The 18539-nt window shown below is 40.8% G+C and overlaps 2 protein-coding genes across 3 annotated transcripts in view; both read right to left on the bottom strand.

Moving 5' to 3' along the window:
* Positions 1-576, bottom strand: part of LOC138607479 (protein unc-13 homolog C-like) — an 86462-nt gene extending 85886 nt beyond the window's left edge. For both annotated transcript variants that reach the window (XM_069680206.1, XM_069680135.1), the window contains exons 1-2: positions 547-576; positions 116-187 (exon numbers count right to left, since the gene is read on the bottom strand). In XM_069680206.1, coding sequence (XP_069536307.1) covers positions 116-187; positions 547-573 — 99 coding nt within the window. In that variant the 5' untranslated portion in view covers positions 574-576. The remainder of the gene's footprint in view (positions 1-115; positions 188-546) is intronic.
* A 995-nt stretch (positions 577-1571) lies between these two features.
* Positions 1572-17909, bottom strand: LOC138589616 (protein unc-13 homolog C-like). Its single transcript, XM_069660001.1, has 5 exons — positions 13674-17909; positions 4872-4894; positions 4254-4300; positions 3032-3110; positions 1572-1619 (listed from the first exon to the last, which is right to left on the bottom strand). Exons 1-5 carry the CDS (start codon positions 17872-17874, stop codon positions 1572-1574), a joined length of 4398 nt encoding a protein of 1465 aa, XP_069516102.1. The 5' UTR covers positions 17875-17909.
* Positions 17910-18539: the final 630 nt, after the last annotated feature.

The following is an 18539-nucleotide window of genomic DNA, read 5'->3' on the forward strand; positions in this document are numbered from 1 at the left end:
AAAAATAATGAGAACATGGATACAGCATCTCGTGTCCCTGCAGAACCCACCGTTACCCACTAAGACTCCACAATAAACAGGCAATGATTTTCCACGCAGGCACGTTAGTACTCACCAGGTCCTCATTATTCAGGGTGGACCGGTTCACCAGAGCGAACGAGAGGCCTGCCTTTCGAGCAGTGAGGGTCTGTGAAAGGAAGAGGAAGAGAGAGATGATGAAAAGAGATAAATCCACCGACCCATTTTACCTATGAGCAGTTTTATGCAGCATCTCATTGGATTTACACAAAGCGGCATGTAGAACACACATCTATATAGAGTTACACATCAGGTGAAAAATAATATTTTGCCAAAGGAATAAAAGCCCTGCATAGAGAGGAATTACCTTTATAAAATAATTTGCAAAGACACATTTGCAGAATAATCAGAGAGCAACAGATCAAAACAAGAACACGACTATTACGTTACTGTGGCGGATTTCTCTACAGACAGAATTTATCTGTTGCTCTTAACTTGAGCACAAGCGTAGACAGAAAGTCAGCTTACCAAAGCCTGTGATTCCCAGGAGGTCATGAATAGAGAATGAAAGAAATAAAGTAATTGAATTAGACAAGGAGTGGGAGGGTGAATGCTGAAAGCACAAACAGCAGAGGAATTGTGTTTATTATCCATACTGAGCGCATAGGTGCCTCAACTGCCATGCAGGACTGCTGATTAGGGCATAGAGCTCTAGAAAGATTCGACTATTCATCAAAAGAGATTATACAGCCGTTGCATGATTCTTTATCCACTCATGCATTGGAAGTTGCTAAACTGCAGTCATGCTTGGCATTTATATTCAGTTCTCTGTTGGATGAAGCTTTGATCATATTTTCTGCTGTCTGCTCTGCACATTAGTTTGACACAAACAGAGAAACACAAGACACACACACACACACACACACATACACACACACTCACGTATGGGTGAAGCCAGCTGTACTGCACAACACCAACTCTCTCTCTAACAAACACACAATCACACACACACACACACGCTTAAAAAAAAAACACACACAGCATCTGTTCAGACATTCATAAAACTTACTTAAACATTAAACAGTACACGCCCACACAGGGCAGTCTCACAAACACAAACAGATAACACATACGCACGGACACACACAGAAATGGTAATTAGCTGTTACATTAATATCCATAGAGTTTGGGTGACCAGAGATTGATAAACATTTATCCCAGACTGGAGGAAGTTACGTAACAGAGGAATGCAGACATGGACAGCTGACAATATTGGATCAGTCTTTACCACCACCCTCTCGTCTGTACAGCCCAGCTATGGTAAAGATCCATGGAAGCCATGGAGAATGTAGGAGGGAACGTGACCTCTACATGAACTGTGAGTGTTGATGTAAGTTTATCAACATGCACCGGCACTGCTGAGGATGCTACGGGCAATACAATACGACCCTGTGTCCTGATGTTATCTACACAGCTACGATATAGCGTTCAATGCACTGTGAAGCCATTTTCAACTTTCTTTTTGTTTGCTTATGTTTTTGCATCCCGCCATATCACGGGGGAGCCCTGCTGTCCGTTCCAATTAAAACGCTGTTGCTGCCCTGAAGCAATCACACAGCAAATGGGGGACATTGACAAAGGAGAGGCATGAAAGGGTACCAATTATATTGCTGACTACTGACTTCATCCCAGGTGTAAAAGGCTTGCTCAGTGTCACTTTTACATGATTTAAAAGCCTCACACAGTTAAATCAGAAGTCAATGAAGTCTCTCGGATATATTTTTGGGTTGAGTTGTCAAAATTTCAAGCTAAATACAATTTTTGGACACCTGCCGAGCAACAACAACAGGGAATAAAAAACGGCCAAGCATCGGCGAGGCTGAAATCTGACAACTCACTGAAAAATATCACCCATAGCTGATATGGGTCTATGTAGGAATGGCAAATATATATACACCCAAAATCCAAAAATTAAAATAAAAATTAAAAACGACAACCCATACTTACCAAGACATTGTTGGTTATTAATTTCATGAGAGATATGGACAAATACAGCATCAACTCATGTTGTTCACTGTGATATAAACATTCATCACGATCTATTTGCATGACATCACGCTACATTATCATATTATTTTACAAGGAACTATAAATCTTTAAAGAGTATAATGTTGAAGTATTTAACAGTTTCTTTTTAAGTAACTTAATTTAAGAGATTTATTTTTTTCTTAAATACATGAGGATGAGAGACAAACGTAAACAAGACAGACGAACGCTGTGCAGCACATAACAGACAAACAGTTATAAACAGACATGAATACTACTGGCATCACCACAGCCTGTTGTCTTTCACAGAGACTAACCATGTGGCACAGTGCTACAGTGGACTGCAGTGCAACAGGCCTCTCTGTGGGATATGTTATGACACATTATGTTGTAATAAAACACAAATGGGGGAGCATCACTGTGATGCAACGTCTTAAACGCCCTCTCTAGGCTAATTAATCAAGTCGTAGAGTTATGGCTAAGGCTACATTTAGCTTTCCCGAAAGGCAGTGCTCTACGGTAAATAGCCAGAGTTTAAAGTGGCTGCTTTTATCACCAATCAACTCCTTACTGCCTTGTTTTTATCACAATGAAAGTTTATGCCATTCAAGCTATTGTATTTTAAAACACAACAGGTCTACATATGTGAGGCAAGTATTGCTGTAACAAACCTGTAATTGAGATCATAAATCTAGCCTAAGTTATGTTTTAATTATTGTTTTAGAGACTTCCACTAAAAGTATATTGAGACTATCATCAGTCTGAGGATGTTATATAATGATAAGAAACACACACTGTCACTCTAAAGTGCTATCACATTTTATCAGGTTCCCAGTAAAGTTATTATTGTCTTCAGCAGACACCCTTTCCCACTCAGAGCAGGATTCCACCAGTGTGGTATAATGCGGGGTCACTCAGATACATTTGACATAAATCAAACATAACCTTGTTGAGGCAGATGACTCACCAGGTCTCGGACAAGAGGCACTGTCCTCTTGCGGCGTAAATCTGGCATGCTGTCAATACCATAAAGAATACTGCCAGCCCTGGAGAAGCAGACAGATTTAAGATGTATTAATATCATAATAATGCCATGCTGGGGGAGAAATTACTATTGTGAAAGGGAGGGGGGCTTGATTTACACAGCAGGCAAACATCATGGATCATGCCTCCTACCTAACCTGTCTCACCCCCTCCTCACTTCGCGTGGTGCCGACCACCTGCGCTGTAGCTCCATGTAATCCCTTTTACCCTCTGCTGTTCCCATAGACTCCCTCTCTTACATGTCATCTACATTTTGACAGGGTACTGGTGCAGTCATGCCTTTTATTGATACATATAAAACCTATCAATATATGACATACTTATAATACTGAACATGAGATTAACTGAGCAGTGAAAGCCCACTGCAGCAAAAACTATGCAAGCGCCTCCGAACACTTTAAGATGAGTTTTTCTTTACAACACTTCAGTTCCAGTTTCCTTCCTCTTTCTCTCCTCCAACTCCCTTGTGCACACTCCACAGGCCCTCGCTGCCACTCCCACCAGTCTTGCTCCTTTCCCGTGAGGCTCTCAGTGGCATCACCTCAGCTGTCACTCACAGCCTCTCTAATGACCTCAACATGACATCAAGGCTCCAGTGCTTCCACACAGTTAAAGGTCCTCAAGCTTTTCTGTCAGCCCTCTCAGCGACATCAGTGGTATGACCCTAAAGATACACAACGTGACGAGCTGCGCTGGCCCTTGCCTTACCCCCGTGCCCCCTGGCACTCGCTGCCTTTATGCACAGTGCATGCTGCAGATGGTCTCATAGTGATGGTAAGAGCTGGAGCAATGGAGGCTAAACATGATTATTAGCTTTTTCTCCAAGACACAATATCACATTAACAATTTAACATTATTGTTAATACACATTTTTGAATAAGACATTAATCTGGCATGTGTACCAAGAGCATAAGTTCCTTTAGAGAAGTCGGGAAGGCATCAGGCATGTTAAAGACTGCGTTTTTTAACAATATGATTATGTCATAATAACATTATGATTCCTTAATTAGGGCTGAATGCCAAAGAATCAGCATGTCTGTAACATTTCTGCTTCATGTGCCTCAGCATGGGGGTACAAAACAGCACAGCAGCTAAGATTGGTGTAATTGTGAACTGATCAGATCAGAAAGCAAGCCACCACTCACCCTCCAGTCTGCAAGCCGAGCAATTTTGGATCCAAAACACTGCGAGGCTGCAGAGAGAAGAAATACACAATGTAAAACAAGAAACACAAGGCAAGTGCACACCACTACATCAAAGCAAACAGCAGTAAAAATAAAATAAACTAAATTAAAATGGGAAAATACAATACATCTGGAGGTCAATTCAGGATAAGATAAATGATAGGAGAAGAGGAGAAGGGAGGGAAGCACCACAGGCTAAAGACCAAATTATTCCACATCAATGTAATTTGTGAGCTCAAGACTCAGTTTGCCGCTCTTGGTGCTTCAGGCCAGATTTGCCTATTGTGTAACGCTCCCCTCCTCACTAACCAAAATGTCCAGTTTGAAAAACAAATCATTTTCTTAAAAGAGATGAAGAGAGGGATAACCAGCACGAAGTGACAGCAAAATGGCTCAAAGGCACATGCTGCACTCTCTTTCATACCTACAAATATCACTTAAATTCTCTACAGAAAAACAAACACAGACACACTCAGGTAAATACCACAACACACAAGGTATGTGTACTAAAATATACACGTGCACGTGCATGGGAATCACAAATGTCCAAGTGGTTGATGATAAACAATGATGTTAAACCTGTGTATCCAAAGCACTGCTGTCTGAAAGGAGAAAATGACAGGAGGTTGGATCGTTAGAAAAGAACAGCTCACTGGAAAATACACACACTTATTAAGGACACTAATGTACTAGTACCGCCTGATGGCACAATTCTGTTTTACTAAACAATTTATGCAGAAATGTAGACAGAGTCAACAAGCACCTCAGGGAGAATGGCAACCATATAAAGTACAGCCAGTAGAAAAAGCTGTTATACAACAGGAGGCTCTCCGCTTAAGGTGGAAATGTGGATATAATTCTTCTGCACATGGAGTATTTTAAATCAATGCAGCACAAGCTGAAAAATTAGGCCTTTGATGGATTACATTACCTGAGTTCACACTCATATAGCTATGGAGACATGGCACATTAGGTAAGCATAAGCGGTTGGTATCATATTGCCATTTTAGAGACAAACTGCGAGAGGGCAAGCCCTTTAAATAAGCAAGACTGCAGAGGTGTAATTACTGTGCTATTGATCCATGGGTGATGAATGGGGGCATAATCATGATCTAATGTGCTACAAACAGAAAACAGCTGTTCACAAGAAAAAGATCAAATTGCAGCACTGATTAAAACGACAACTCTGTGTGTTGTTGACATGCATTATCTGCATCACTAATGCAGCATAAGACATCAGCAAATTAGACTCTAGTATCTATTTGATTTAGTTTTGCCTCTTGAAAGCTGAAACAAAAAAAGAAAATAAAAAGATCCCACCATTAATTTATTAACTAATAACCATTAAAATATCAATATCCAGTTTGTGCTTTGATAGAGAACACAAGTATTTGGTGGAAGCTATTACCCAGAGTGCTGTATGCGCTATGAGTGTAGTGCAAATATTTTGTCACGATGAGAGTCCTCATGACGCACTGATTATATAAAAACATTAAAGATGCATTCTCTCTAGATGAAACATTTAGGTTGTGTAAATCCTTAAAAAAGGTTGACTTGTGTGTTTTACTCAACTATGATGATATATTATCACTGGGTAATATGACACCAAAAGCTGCACACACGCAGAGACACGGCACTCATAGAGGAGCGGTGCTGCAGACAGGTACCATGGACAGCGCTCAGCTAAGCTACTTTAAGCAGAGCTATACAAGATAGAGCCATTTCCTCTACCAGCAAGTCTGCAGCTGCACTAGAGAAAGTCAGGCCACAAAGACAGACTAAAGTGTAGCACGAACCTCATTTCACAGGTGCCTTAAACCTGTGGAACAACAATGTAATCGATTGGTGGGAAATCAGTGTGTGTGTGTGTGTGTGTGTATCTATTACTTTGTATGTGTGCTGTGAGCAAAGTGTTGAGGTATCAAGATCCACAGTAAATCCTGCATTTCAGTGTCAACACATACTGTATATAGATCAGAGCTCACCAGAGCAGAAAAGCCTGCACATGGCTAACAGTCAAACTAGGACTGACCTCTGCTCCTACACACAAGGGAACATGTTCTTATGTGGATGTACAGAGGCACACATTTCACAGAGATGCACTACTGTCTCAGTATGTACACATACAGTCCGGGATGAAAGCACTCCATACCTCAAATCAGACATGACTGACTTCTATAAGACCGTAGTTGTAGATATTTTTAATCATTATGCAGAATGACAAAGTAGGTCATGATCAAGCCAACGCCGTTTGTGTGAGGGTATGAAGATATTTCCAAAGAGCTCAAGCAAAAAAGAGGAAATCAAGATAATGAAGAGGAGCAAAGTTTGTGACAGCAAATCAAAATCTTTATCCTTGGTCTGAAGCTTCAAATATGAATGCAACAGTGACCACAAGAGTGTGAACAAATCCCAAACGTAAACTATGCGTTTGTCCACTCTCTGGCTGTACCCATAATCTGTTTTATGGTTGTGATTATTTAAGAGAAATGTGACGCTCACAAATTAAGATCACATGTGAGACGATACAGGCAATATGTTTTTTAACTGAAATGTACGTACAAATCTAAACAAATTCCAATGCTTTACTACACAAACATTCTGGATATTTAGCCTTCATCAGTGTTGCATTACTTTACCTAAAGGCTTTGTACATTGGAGAGGAGAACTGCAACATTTCATAATTAATAAACTCATATAGCCAACATCAAATTGTGTCATTTTACTCGGGAAATGAAACCTTAGTTTCTATACAGTAACATTAGCTTTATCTAACCTCTAGTGCTATGAAAACAAAAGTTTGACATATCCTTCTCAGGGTGTATTTTACAGAGCAGCCGAGAGGACAAGGGTTGGTTAGAACTGGAGTCTCTGACTATTGTAGCAGAAAGAATGACTGACATGAGGTTAAGGCTGACATGTCCACCAGTTTGTACAGATTTGAAATGTGGTGTAGTTCATTGGATCACAGTGCCAGCGAGATCCAAGTACAGAGCACGGGGTGCAGACCTTACAGTGAACACATCCTGATAAAAAGAACTCGCATGCCAACTGCTGGCCACCGCAAGTCTGGCCATCTCAACTTTGCCTGTCTGTCATAACATACTGTTCAAGTCAAACCACACTTAGATCAAAACTCGCCGGAGCAGAAAAGCCTGTGGGTGTCAACTCTTACACCAAGTTTCAAGTCTCACTGGAGAAAATAAAGTCCATCGGTGACTAACTTTATGTCTATAATATTCTAAAAATAAAACGTATTGTCATGTGATAGTGTTGAATCAATTGCCACCAGTAGCATCAGGTTGAGCTTAAATGACAAACAACATAGCTGAATGCATGCTAGGCATCTCTAATAATATTTCAGCAACCCCCCCCCCCCCTATGATACTATGCTATGATACTTTGGATGTGTTCAAAATGCTTAAAATGGCACATATTTCAGTTCAGTGCCAAGACAGGAATTAGTTTGACCTTAATGTAATGCTGCAACAAAGGCAATACAAACTTTCATTTCTACCAAGAGACAGGGTTTGTGCCAGTGCCAACCTTCAACTTGGTTTCTTTCAGGACAATCTTTCCCTGACCTCAACCAGTTTAAGTTGCCCAAGCCTGACAAATAGTAGTTCTGGGCTGGTGTACCTTCATCCCACCAATGGGCAGATTGAAGCTACTATAACTTACTATCTTTTAATTATAAATAAAACATAAAAACAACACAATACTAACTGATACTTTTCAAGGCACACATTTTGAAATATCATAAGAGCAATAGCACAGGTGTAAATAATGACGTATGTAATGGCTAAATGAGAGCATTTTACCTATGAGCAGAGCCATCATCAGTGTGATTAATAACACCTGTGCTTCTCTTCCCATCTCAAAATAGCTAACGTAAGCACCACAAGTACGTTCTGTTCCCCACAGTGGTTATTAGCTAACGTTAAGGTGGAGATATACGTCTCAACTTTCACATCAACATCAACAGACAACGTAAACATCAACAATTAATAAGAGACACAGGGCAACAAGCCTATGGGCAACGAGGCTCTCTACTCCTCCGTACGACGATCAGACACTTTCCAGATCAGAGGAGATTGACCGTTTTCAGTATGAAAGTGTACAGTCAAAATTGACGTTGTCTGTTGATGTAAAAGTTGTTACATGCATCACCTCCTTTACAGTACTCATCACTTACGTTAATCAACCGACACATCCAGCCATCCAATCTTTGGTATTAAACATGCGTGGACGTTAAAACAATTAGTCCTTGTTTGAGGAGCACGCACTTGAATTCGTTAGCTAACATAAACTATCAACTGCTAATGTTAGCTTAGCCCCGGTGACAGCACGCAGGTCTCTCCGTCCTAACAGTGAAACCGCAAACAAAACCAACTATTGCCAACCGCCTATGTAGTGTGCTATACAGACACAACATGTTGAAAAAAGACAACCTTTGTAGTTACCGAAAGCTAACCGCCGCTCACCTGCTGCCGCACCTAGCTAAATTGTTTCGGTCCAGTTGCTCCATTTAACGCTCGGAGGTGAAAATGGATTATGATGTCAGTCCTCGAGACCTCCAAACAACTCCAGGTAAGACTAGATAGCAAGAGAGCCCACGTGCTTAATGTCAAATTAAGTCTTAAGCTTAACTGTTGTTAAACTACTTCAACAGGTAGGCTTTCTCGTCACACTGTCAATGCACGTGCCAGATCAGCTAAACTCTGTGGGAGGCACTGACAAAATGTAGTACACTGAAGGCGAAATCTTCCGAAGCTGTTATTTTAAGGCGCAGTTCAAACTGAACATAGTGCTGGGGTTATCTTATTCAATTATTCAATAATATATTCATTTATTATTCAATGATGGATTTTCACAGCCTGCACCATATACATATAGGCCTATGTTGTCTTTCTAATGATGTAAAGGTGTGTATCAATTGTGTTTTTTAACATTTGCAAAGCTTGATATGCTGTTGCTGCTGCTGCTGATGTTGCAGTGCTAGATAATATACAGAAAAAAATAATGTTATCGTATAGTAGCCAAATTAATGCTGGGTCATTAATCGTCTCACCAATTACTTAAAGAATCACAGATTTGTGATAAAAGAGGAGGACAAAGGGGAGATGTGTTTGAGAGGAGAGGAGAGGTTGCAGCCCTCAGGCTTTGATGTAATGTAATGTGGTGGCTCAGAGTGAGATGTTAACATCCTGGGTGCCTGTGATACCAAATTATTCACTGCTCGTCTCTCTGATGACTCAAACAATACCACCCAACCAGACTATTTCCTACTATAGAAGAAAAAATATCCACTGCCGTTCCCCTCAGCTCATTTTCTCAGCTTTGACTAAAGGCTGTGGCAGGCTGATGTCAGAGAGTTTATTTAGTTCATTTCAGCACAAAAATAGAATCCCTGTAGGCATCAACCAGGAATAGGGACTTGGGGTAAAATGGGTTATCGGCCATTATCTTACTTCATTCTTTTGAAGTAAGATTAAAATTGTAAACATAAAGGCAAATGTATGGCTTTCTATATGAGATTTTTTTTTACATGAAATTAGTGCAAGTGGAGATGAAAGTACATGCATGATGACAATGATGAAGATTTTGTATCACAGCAATCATAGAAACAGTGAAGTCTTATAAGTGCCTTAACTGAAAGCCAAATGTATTGCAAACTGGAGTCGTAGCTCCTCATAGCTGCGAGCATTTACTGTGGAGACGAAGCTTTCCCTGTTGACAACAGTCAGATGTAAACAGTGATATTGAATGAGTCGGTGCCCATGAATCGGATGGTATCACCTAAAACAACAACAGAGTCTCTGGTTCCCAGAATCTGCATTTTTCATATCCACGCTTATTCAAAAAATGGTGCACTAAGCATAAAGAGGGTCTACCTCTTGTTTCCCCCAGGAGCAAGCAGCAAACTTCACTAGCAGCAGACCTCTATAAATATTCCAAGCAAGGCTGACCTGGTTACAGAATGCCCTTGGGAGTGTGAATTAGCATCTGAATACAGACGCTGCTGTAGCCAGTTGAAGACAGGCCTGGCAGGAGTGGCAGTACTGCTGAGACTCCCTTCACAGCTCCAACACAGACCAGCCAGCACGCTTCAGAGCATGAGCATGATGAGCATGCATCAGCTACAAGAGATGAAGGCATAAAGCTAATGAGGGGGCTTGGGGTATTAGAGGACCCTTGTCCGTGCTTCCATCTCTGGCTACCTTTTTATCAGTAGTATAACAAATTGTAAACAGTTGCTCCTAAAATGACATAAATGCATATTTGATGGATTCCTTTTAGCTCTGTTCGAGGAGGAGAAATAGTGGTGTAAAATGTTCAGGTTCGGTTTGCTTAAAACTGGGCAGATTGTCCAAGCTCTATAATGTCAGCTAGCATTGAATAGCCTACATTTTATGTGATACGAATGCAAGTGTTAAGGTTTTTTTAAACAAAAGACTTACAATATTCCATTACGTGTATAAATCACTTATTAACAAAATTAATATTTCATATGTTTAACATAATTATAACATAATTTCTGTGCATACAAAAACAAAACTAGCCATGGCTATCTCAAGTATTTACAATAATTTCTTTTCAAGTTTAAACAAATTTTTTTTGTTTATATTTACTCACACATTTCTACTCATTTCGACTTATTTGGGCCTGTTTCACCCTGTTTTTTTGGACTGTTGAGTACAGTGAAAATAACAGGTGGCTATGAGGTCTGGACTAATATATCAATGTTAACAGAACTAAGAAATACTATACGATACTTTAGACCAGGCCACTGACTGTCTAAGATGGAGAAAATAGCCATAAGCAATCAGACAGTTAGGACAATTGGCCACACATTTGCTTTTGGAGTCATATATGCCCAGAGTCTACATCACGCCTCAACTCACACACATTTAGAAGTGAGTCAATCAGTCAATGACTCAGACAGTCATATTAACTCTGAACTCATTTTGCCTGTTCGCCCAGTAAAAACAATGTATGAGAATAAATACGGGCGATCACATTTATTAAACAGCAAGTGCTTTCAGTACAAATACGCTAAATATAGGTTTGAGGTAATTTAAATGTATGTCGCCATTACATAAATTATCCACCAGAGAGCACTGACAGGGAGCCTTATTTAAAAGTCTAACAGAAAAGTCTTGCACCCCTTTTACCTATTTTCTCATTGAGTGGACCATTGATTGTATAATAACATGGGCAAGGAGACAGCTCCCTTAGAGTGAAGCCAAAACATCTCTTTCGCTCCCTGCTGACTGGCTGCATTATAGGTCATAGGTCAGACATCGTTACCGCGGCTACCCCTGTCAATCTCTACTGCACAGTCTCTGGCTCCAAATAACCTCACCAGCTCAAGATGGCACTGCCTGCCTCTTTGGCTTGAAATAAGTACAATGAGAGGTGGTGGAGATACTTCATCCTTTTGTATAGTCAATGGTGTGGACATGGGATGGGTAAACATAAATGTGGAAGTGATGTGATTTCTATAATCTAAATGCTGTTGTAGGCTATAGGCCTATGGTAATAATTTGGATTATAGCATACAGCAAAGTGTACTCTCACTTGCTTTACTTATACCTTGTTTGAACTGCAGTGAGTTGGTCTTAAAAGGTTGTTACAGGTGATCACACTCCACATGACCGATAAGGGAATTAACTGCAATAGCACTGAATTTATCTGCAGAATGTTTGGCAAATGAGCCAACTGAAAAGGTTTGTGCACACATTTGTCACATAGCCTCACAGTCATCAGGTGTAGCCTGTATTCCCTGAACTACAGTACCTACCTCACCGTGAGTGCCACATTTGCAGCTACAGTACATATGTAGGTCAAACACTTTTTCATTTTAAGTAAGAGTGGAAATTCCCTGGTCTCTTTTTTCACTCTAGTTGAACTGTGTTTCCTTCAATGAAACAATTCTAACCATTTATATTCCCATGCAGGTTTTATAAATTGCATTCTTTTTTTAGCAGTCTTGACCCATCAGCTACGCAGTTCTTTGATTCAAGGCAACTTCCTCAGTGAGGCAAACGCAAGATGCAAAAGACAAATGAGAGCATTGCCATATTCTGCTACATGAAGAGAATTAAGATTTAAAAGACAGTAGTGCAAACATCAGCGACATACAGAACATTCTCAGTGGTAAGTCAATATACTGTGTCTGACTTCATTTTCAAATTAGCTTTAACCGTCTTCCACCTCAATGTTACACAATAATAGTCTGCAGTTACATTTTAGTTCATTGTGAATAATTGGTGGTAGTTTTGAAGGACAGCTGTAGTGTTCGTTTTATTTTAAAATGGTAGTAAATTAAGTTACACTAAATTCAAGTCTTAATCCTTGAGCCACAGTCTACTACAAGAGAATATAGTACTGTGCCATGGAAATACAGTCAAAGCCAGCAGAAACACTACCTTCTACTTTCTGACAGTCTTGTCTGCAGTTTCTCAATTCAAAATAAATTTCCAATTCATGTTGGATTCACTGAGACATTCTTCAAGTGGATCATAGTCTGGGATTCCTGTAAATCCAACAATCTTTTAACACAGAATTCAAGGTTTGGGCTTTTCTCTACCACATTAATGAAACTTCCACCAAGAACTAAGAGGACCTCCTGGGTGTCAAGCATTAAAAGAACCATAGCATGTCTAATTAGTGTGTACTCTACATTAATTATCACTATTTTACCGTATTATAGCCTAACTTCATGGATTTTATTGTAAGCAGCCTTTGTTGCCTATGAGATGTTGGCTAATTTTCAAGAAATATTAAGCAATCAGAGTTTATTGTTAATGTGCTCTAACACAAAACCACAGATATTGTTTATTTACTCCTTTAGACCCCCAAGCACCCAGGAAGGCTTGTCATTTTTGAAAACTTTTTGGTGTATCTAAACACAAGATATAGCCTATAGTTTTAGCCTTGTATCCAGGTAATAACTGAAACCGGAAAAATACTTTACCTAAATTCAGATCTGAGATTCTTTTTTTGTAGATTTCCCACAAAATTCAAACTGTAAATTAAAAATGTTTGCTCTTTTTTTTTTTTTTTAATGAAAATGACTTGTAATCATCAATAACATTATGTTTTTGAGTTAAAGCTGTTTGTTTGGATTAAATAGGAAAAGCTCATTTAAGTGAGGGTTCTTAGTGAACGGCAGCAACTTTCCAGAATTCTATCGGGGTCAAGAGGTGTTAGTCCTTGGTGGTTTTGACGACTACTTACTCTTACAGTGACTGTCATTTCCATGTGTTTATTAACAATTTGGAGATTAGCCGTTATACCCTGCCACATATTGCCCATGTAAACTTTATAAAACAGTACAAAATCCAAATGACACCAATAAGAAATGGAAAGTCGTACCCCCTGCCAGGATCTGCTGTTCCAGTTCGGCCATCTGTTTCCTGTAGGCCCGTAGTGCTGCCTCTTTGAATGTGGGTCTAACACGTTTCTTGGGTGGGGCCTCTGTGGGTTTCTCCTCTGCAACATTTTTGTTTTCATCCTCTTGCTGCTGTTCCGGTTTTTCCAAAACCTCGGCAGCCTCCTCTACTAGCTCTCCTACCTCCTCTAACTCCTCATCAACCTCATCCATCTCTTCTGTCACATCATTGTCCTCAGTCTCATCCGGTTCCTCTACGTCAACATACTCCACCATTGCGTCATATTCAGCAGTGTCTTCAGTGAGTTGGTTTTCATATTCCTCACTGTATTCTTCTTCATACTGGTCATCCAAACTGCAGTCATACTCTAGAACACGTGCCTCTTTACTTGCCTCATAGTCTTCTGTGGCTTCAAAAACTTGAGAGGCCTCAAAATCCTGAGAGGCATCATTGTCTTGAGAGGCCTCAATGTCATCAGACACATCATAGTCCTGAGAAGTCTCACACTCCTGCACAGGCTCATCTGTCTCCTCTGTCTCTTCCGTCTCACTAGCATTAGTTCTGTTCTCCAAGTTAGCTAGTACCTGCTCCATCACTTCAACATAGTGGGTCTCACTATCCACTGGTTGTTCCCCAGTATCAGCCTCTGCAGCCGTTTTCTCTTCTTCTGCCTTGCTAAAGACAGGCTCTGTGCTGACATCAGAGTCTACTGCAGTACTAGAGTTATTTGCACCTGAGGTGGACATGGTGCGGAATCGTCCCATAAATGAGGAAGAGGAGTTGGTGGGCTCTTCAGGAGGAGGAGGGGGACCTGGAGTGCCAGACTTCCAAACAACCTCAAGAGCTGACTTAGCCCTCTGCAGTGTAGAGCCAAAGCCAAAACCAAAAGACTTCTCACTGAGATCAATGCTGAGCCTACTGCTCCAAGACTTTGGAACCTCTTCAACCTTCTCAGTTCGAATCTCACTCTGACTGCGATACATAGTTGAAGATTTATTCTGGGTTTGGTGAAAGCTATGATTGACATCCAGTTCAGGAAACTTTTCTTTAGGAAGTGTTTTAGAGGTTTCCCTAGGGGCATCCTTAGAGGCTACTTTTGAGGCTACTTTAGGGGCCTCTGTTGGGGTAACCTTGGGGGTCTCTTTCTGTGCCACCACAGGACTGTCTTTAGGGGGAGACTTCTGGGCTTCTGTAGGTGAAATCTTAGAAACTTCTTTAGTGGGTACTTTACCAATGTCCTTAGGTGCTACTTTGGGCATCTCTTTTGGTACCTCTTTTGAAGGTGGTTTTGAAGTTTCTTTGGTAACCTCTTTTGTAGCAACTTTCAGACCTTCTTTAGATGCAACTTGTGGGGGTTCTTTAGGGATTACTTTTGGGGGTTCTTTAGGGATTACTTTTGGGGACTCTTTAGGGATTACTTTTGGGGGTTCTTTAGGGATTACTTTTGGGGACTCTTTAGGGATTACTTTTGGGGGTTCTTTAGAGATTACTTTTGGGGACTCTTTAGGGGATTCTTTAGGTGACTCTTTAGGGGTTGAGACAGGGCTCTCAATTGGGGTTATTTTAGGGCTCTCTTTAGGTGACTCTTTAGGACTTTCTTTAGGAGTTATTGCGGGGCTATCTTTTGGTGTACCTTTAGGGGGAACTTTAGTAGCCTCAGCAGAAATTACCTTAGATGTAACTTTAGATACTTCTTTAACATTGGGCTTTGGGGCAACTTTAGGTGTGACTTTATTCTCTTTAGGGAGGGCTTGAGAGGATTCTTTAGCTGTTGTCTGAAGCTCTTTAGGAAACTCTTTAGAAGCTGCTTTAGATGTCACTTTGGGTAAAACCTTAGCAGCCACCTTCTGGCTTTCTTTTGGCAATATTTTCGTGGTTTCCTCTTTTGGGGCCAATTTAGTTTGTTTTTGTGTCACTTTAGCAGCAGCTTTAGGGGCATCTTTAGAAGATGCTTTACTGCTTTCTTTTGTTGTCGCCTTGCATCCCTCTTTAGACTGACGAGCAGATGTCTTGATTACAGATTCCCTTTCTGTGATGGGAGGGATAATGTGGGTGGTAATAGGTGGTAAGGAAGATTCTCTGTCAAGCATCATGAATTCTTCATCTCCTTCAAATTGTAAATCCACCTCCTGACATTTAGTGATGTTTTCTGGAAACCCAGGAATGGTTGATGGATCAAAGGGACTGCTAACCTCTATGGAAGCTTCTAAACCAGAGTCAGCACCCTGCTCCAGATGATGCCAGTCTTTCCATGGTGATAGGTCACCTTGCAGAGAGACCTGAGAGCCACTGTAGTGGCTTCGGTCCCCAGACATGCAGACAAGTCCATTGCTTACTCCACTGTCAATAGTTTCTGTAGTCTCAACCTCATTGTGTTCATAGGTTTGATTATCATGGCTAAGTATGTGGGTGGGGCTAGCATACCAGGAGGACGCCATGTCTTCTTGTTTTCTCTGCCACAGTTCCTGATCTGAGGAGGACAGCAGGGAGCAGCCATTAGCCCGTGTAAAGTACTGACTCTCGGAAAAGTCTTCTGAGTATGACTGGCAAAGTTTTGAGCAGTCAGACTCTGAGCGGCTAAGTTTAGGGGTGGAATAGTCACTCTGGGAAAGCCAACCAGGGGTCAGATCAGAGTAGTATGCCTTTGCATGCTTGTCTGGGTCATAGTAAGAATCATCAGCATAGTGAACTGTGCCTGAGTAGCCTGCTTCCTCTCCTGACCGGCTATGGTCATGGGATCGCCTCTTCTCTGATTTGCTTTTGTGAACAGGCTTTGAAACCACCATTGCATATTTATTTCTGCTTAATTCATCTAATTCTTTATCACTGTCCATTGAGTCCCAGTCGTCACTCTCGACGACTTTATCCTTTCCTGAGACCTTTATGTCCATGCTTTCATAAGTTTGTGAGGAAGACATTGTCTTGTCTTTTCTCTCCTTTCCATCGTGAGTTAAGCTATCAGTTGAGACTGTAATACCAGTTCCTTTAAGTTTATAGCATTTTTTCAAGACTACGTCCCTGTCTTGGGTTGTTGCAAAAATAACAATAATGGGACGGGGTTTTGCATTAGAACATTCTCTTTGTTGTCCTAACCTATGAGCAAGCTCAATTTTTATTGTTTTATGGGCATCAACGAAACCCATTTTGTCTTTTAATATTTTATATATTATACTCTCTGTTTTCTCTGACCTTTCCTCGGGAACATTGAGGAATCGCAAGGTTGAGTTATTTGCCTGGTGGCTGATTTGTTTTATGTAGTCATGAATATCACGTGTCTCCCTTCTAGACTGGACAAATCCTGAGCGCAGCTGTTCAATTTCACTCTGAACTACCTCCACACTGCTGGAAATTTCATCAATGGAGCTTTTAAGAGCATTTACATGGCCACGTAGCTCAGACAGTTCGGTCTCTATCTGACTTATGCCCTGAAGCTCCTTAAATATCATCTCCATAACATCCTGGGTTTGACTGATGCAGCCTGTGGAGGAGGAACCAGGCTCCAGGGTCGAGCTCTTTTGCTGTCGCCCTGCACGGTCCAAGGACTTGCTCCGGATGCCAAGGGTTTTCCTCCAGTTGCTCACCTCTGAGTCTGAGGAGACACACTCTTGACTCTTTTTCCATTTTCGCAACTTGCGTAGAGCACCAAGCCTTAGTGTGTGAAGACTGGATCTTTCCACTCGTTCACCCTCCGAACTGCCATCAGAGGGAGCCAAGCTGATGAGGCTCTTCCTGTTTCGTCTTACCGGCATAGTGTGTGATTTATGCTCATCCAGTCTTCTGACAGGTTTTGTCTCACTCAAGGAGTCAGAGTAACTACTATCAATTGACAAAACCTCAGGAAAGATACTCTCATTATTATTCAGAAAAAGTGAGCTTTTCGGTAGTCCATTTGCTATAGCTACACGATAACTGAAAGTGGGTGACAGAGATGAGCAGTCGTTCTTTCCGTCGTCGTCTTCAAGCGATATGTTACGTGCCGAAGAGCATTTGGAAATCTTTTTAACTGTAGTCTTCAGTGTGGTAGAGAGAGTTAGATTGTGTGCTTGCAAATCAGTGGTCAATTTGGGCTCTTTATTTTCGCTTCTCTCTTTCTTCTTTATTGGTTTTGCCAATTTCTTTGTAAACATTCCTTTGCAAATCTTTTTAATGTAGGATGATAGAGTCTTTATTAGGGCAGAAACCATGGATGGCAATCCTGTGAACTGTTTTTTATCATCTAGTGAAAGAAGTTGGCTGAGAATACAGCGGTGACGAGCCAAGCACAATCAGCTAGTGCTTGACAGTGGGAACCCAGCTCACAATCACCAAAACCACAGTCAGCGTGGACGCTCAGTAATATGTTTTTAATCCAGTGGCCGTCCTCCAGAAATGGATCATCTCTCTGAAAGGCAAACAAACAAACAAAATTACTTAACAACTTGATTGCAGATTACCAAATAATATTTAAAGACAAGCAGGAAGAGCCTATACTGAGTTATTGTTTGCATTTACTTTCAACATCAAAGATGTAACAATCTCCAAATTTATGATGCATAAAAATCATTATGATCATTAATTAGAAAATATTAATCAGCTTTGTAATTTAATTGTATGCATTAGTATTGCATGGCTTTACAGAAAATCCCTCAGAGCATTCTAGTCATGCATCCTACTAAGATATCATTTAAACTGTGCCAGAAGCACTGACTGAGAGAGACAAGGAAAGACAAAGAGAAAATGGAAGTATTGTGTCTGCTCTGAATGTGCTTGTGTGTGGTTAGGACTGTGGGGGTTGAGGGTAATCAATTGCATGTTTATATGACTGTGTGCGCAGTCATGTATGTGTGTGTGTCAGTCAAGGTCAATAGAC

The sequence above is a fragment of the Semicossyphus pulcher genome, unplaced genomic scaffold (genome assembly GCF_022749685.1).
Source record: "Semicossyphus pulcher isolate SPU_LCO1_2020_fin unplaced genomic scaffold, fSemPul1.0.p SCAF_1, whole genome shotgun sequence".
In the NCBI taxonomy this organism is placed as follows: domain Eukaryota; kingdom Metazoa; phylum Chordata; class Actinopteri; order Labriformes; family Labridae; genus Semicossyphus; species Semicossyphus pulcher.

Coding starts and splice junctions, on each gene's coding strand:
- LOC138589616 (XM_069660001.1), bottom strand. CDS start 17,874: ATGGTTTCTGCCCTAATAAAGACTCTATCATCCTACATTAAAAAGATT. Junction 4,895..13,673: donor ACAGCAGATCCTGGCAGGGG/GTACGACTTTCC, acceptor TTCTCCTTTCAG/ACAGCAGTGCTTTGGATACA. Junction 3,111..4,253: donor CTCGGCTTGCAGACTGGAGG/GTGAGTGGTGGC, acceptor CTGCTTCTCCAG/GGCTGGCAGTATTCTTTATG.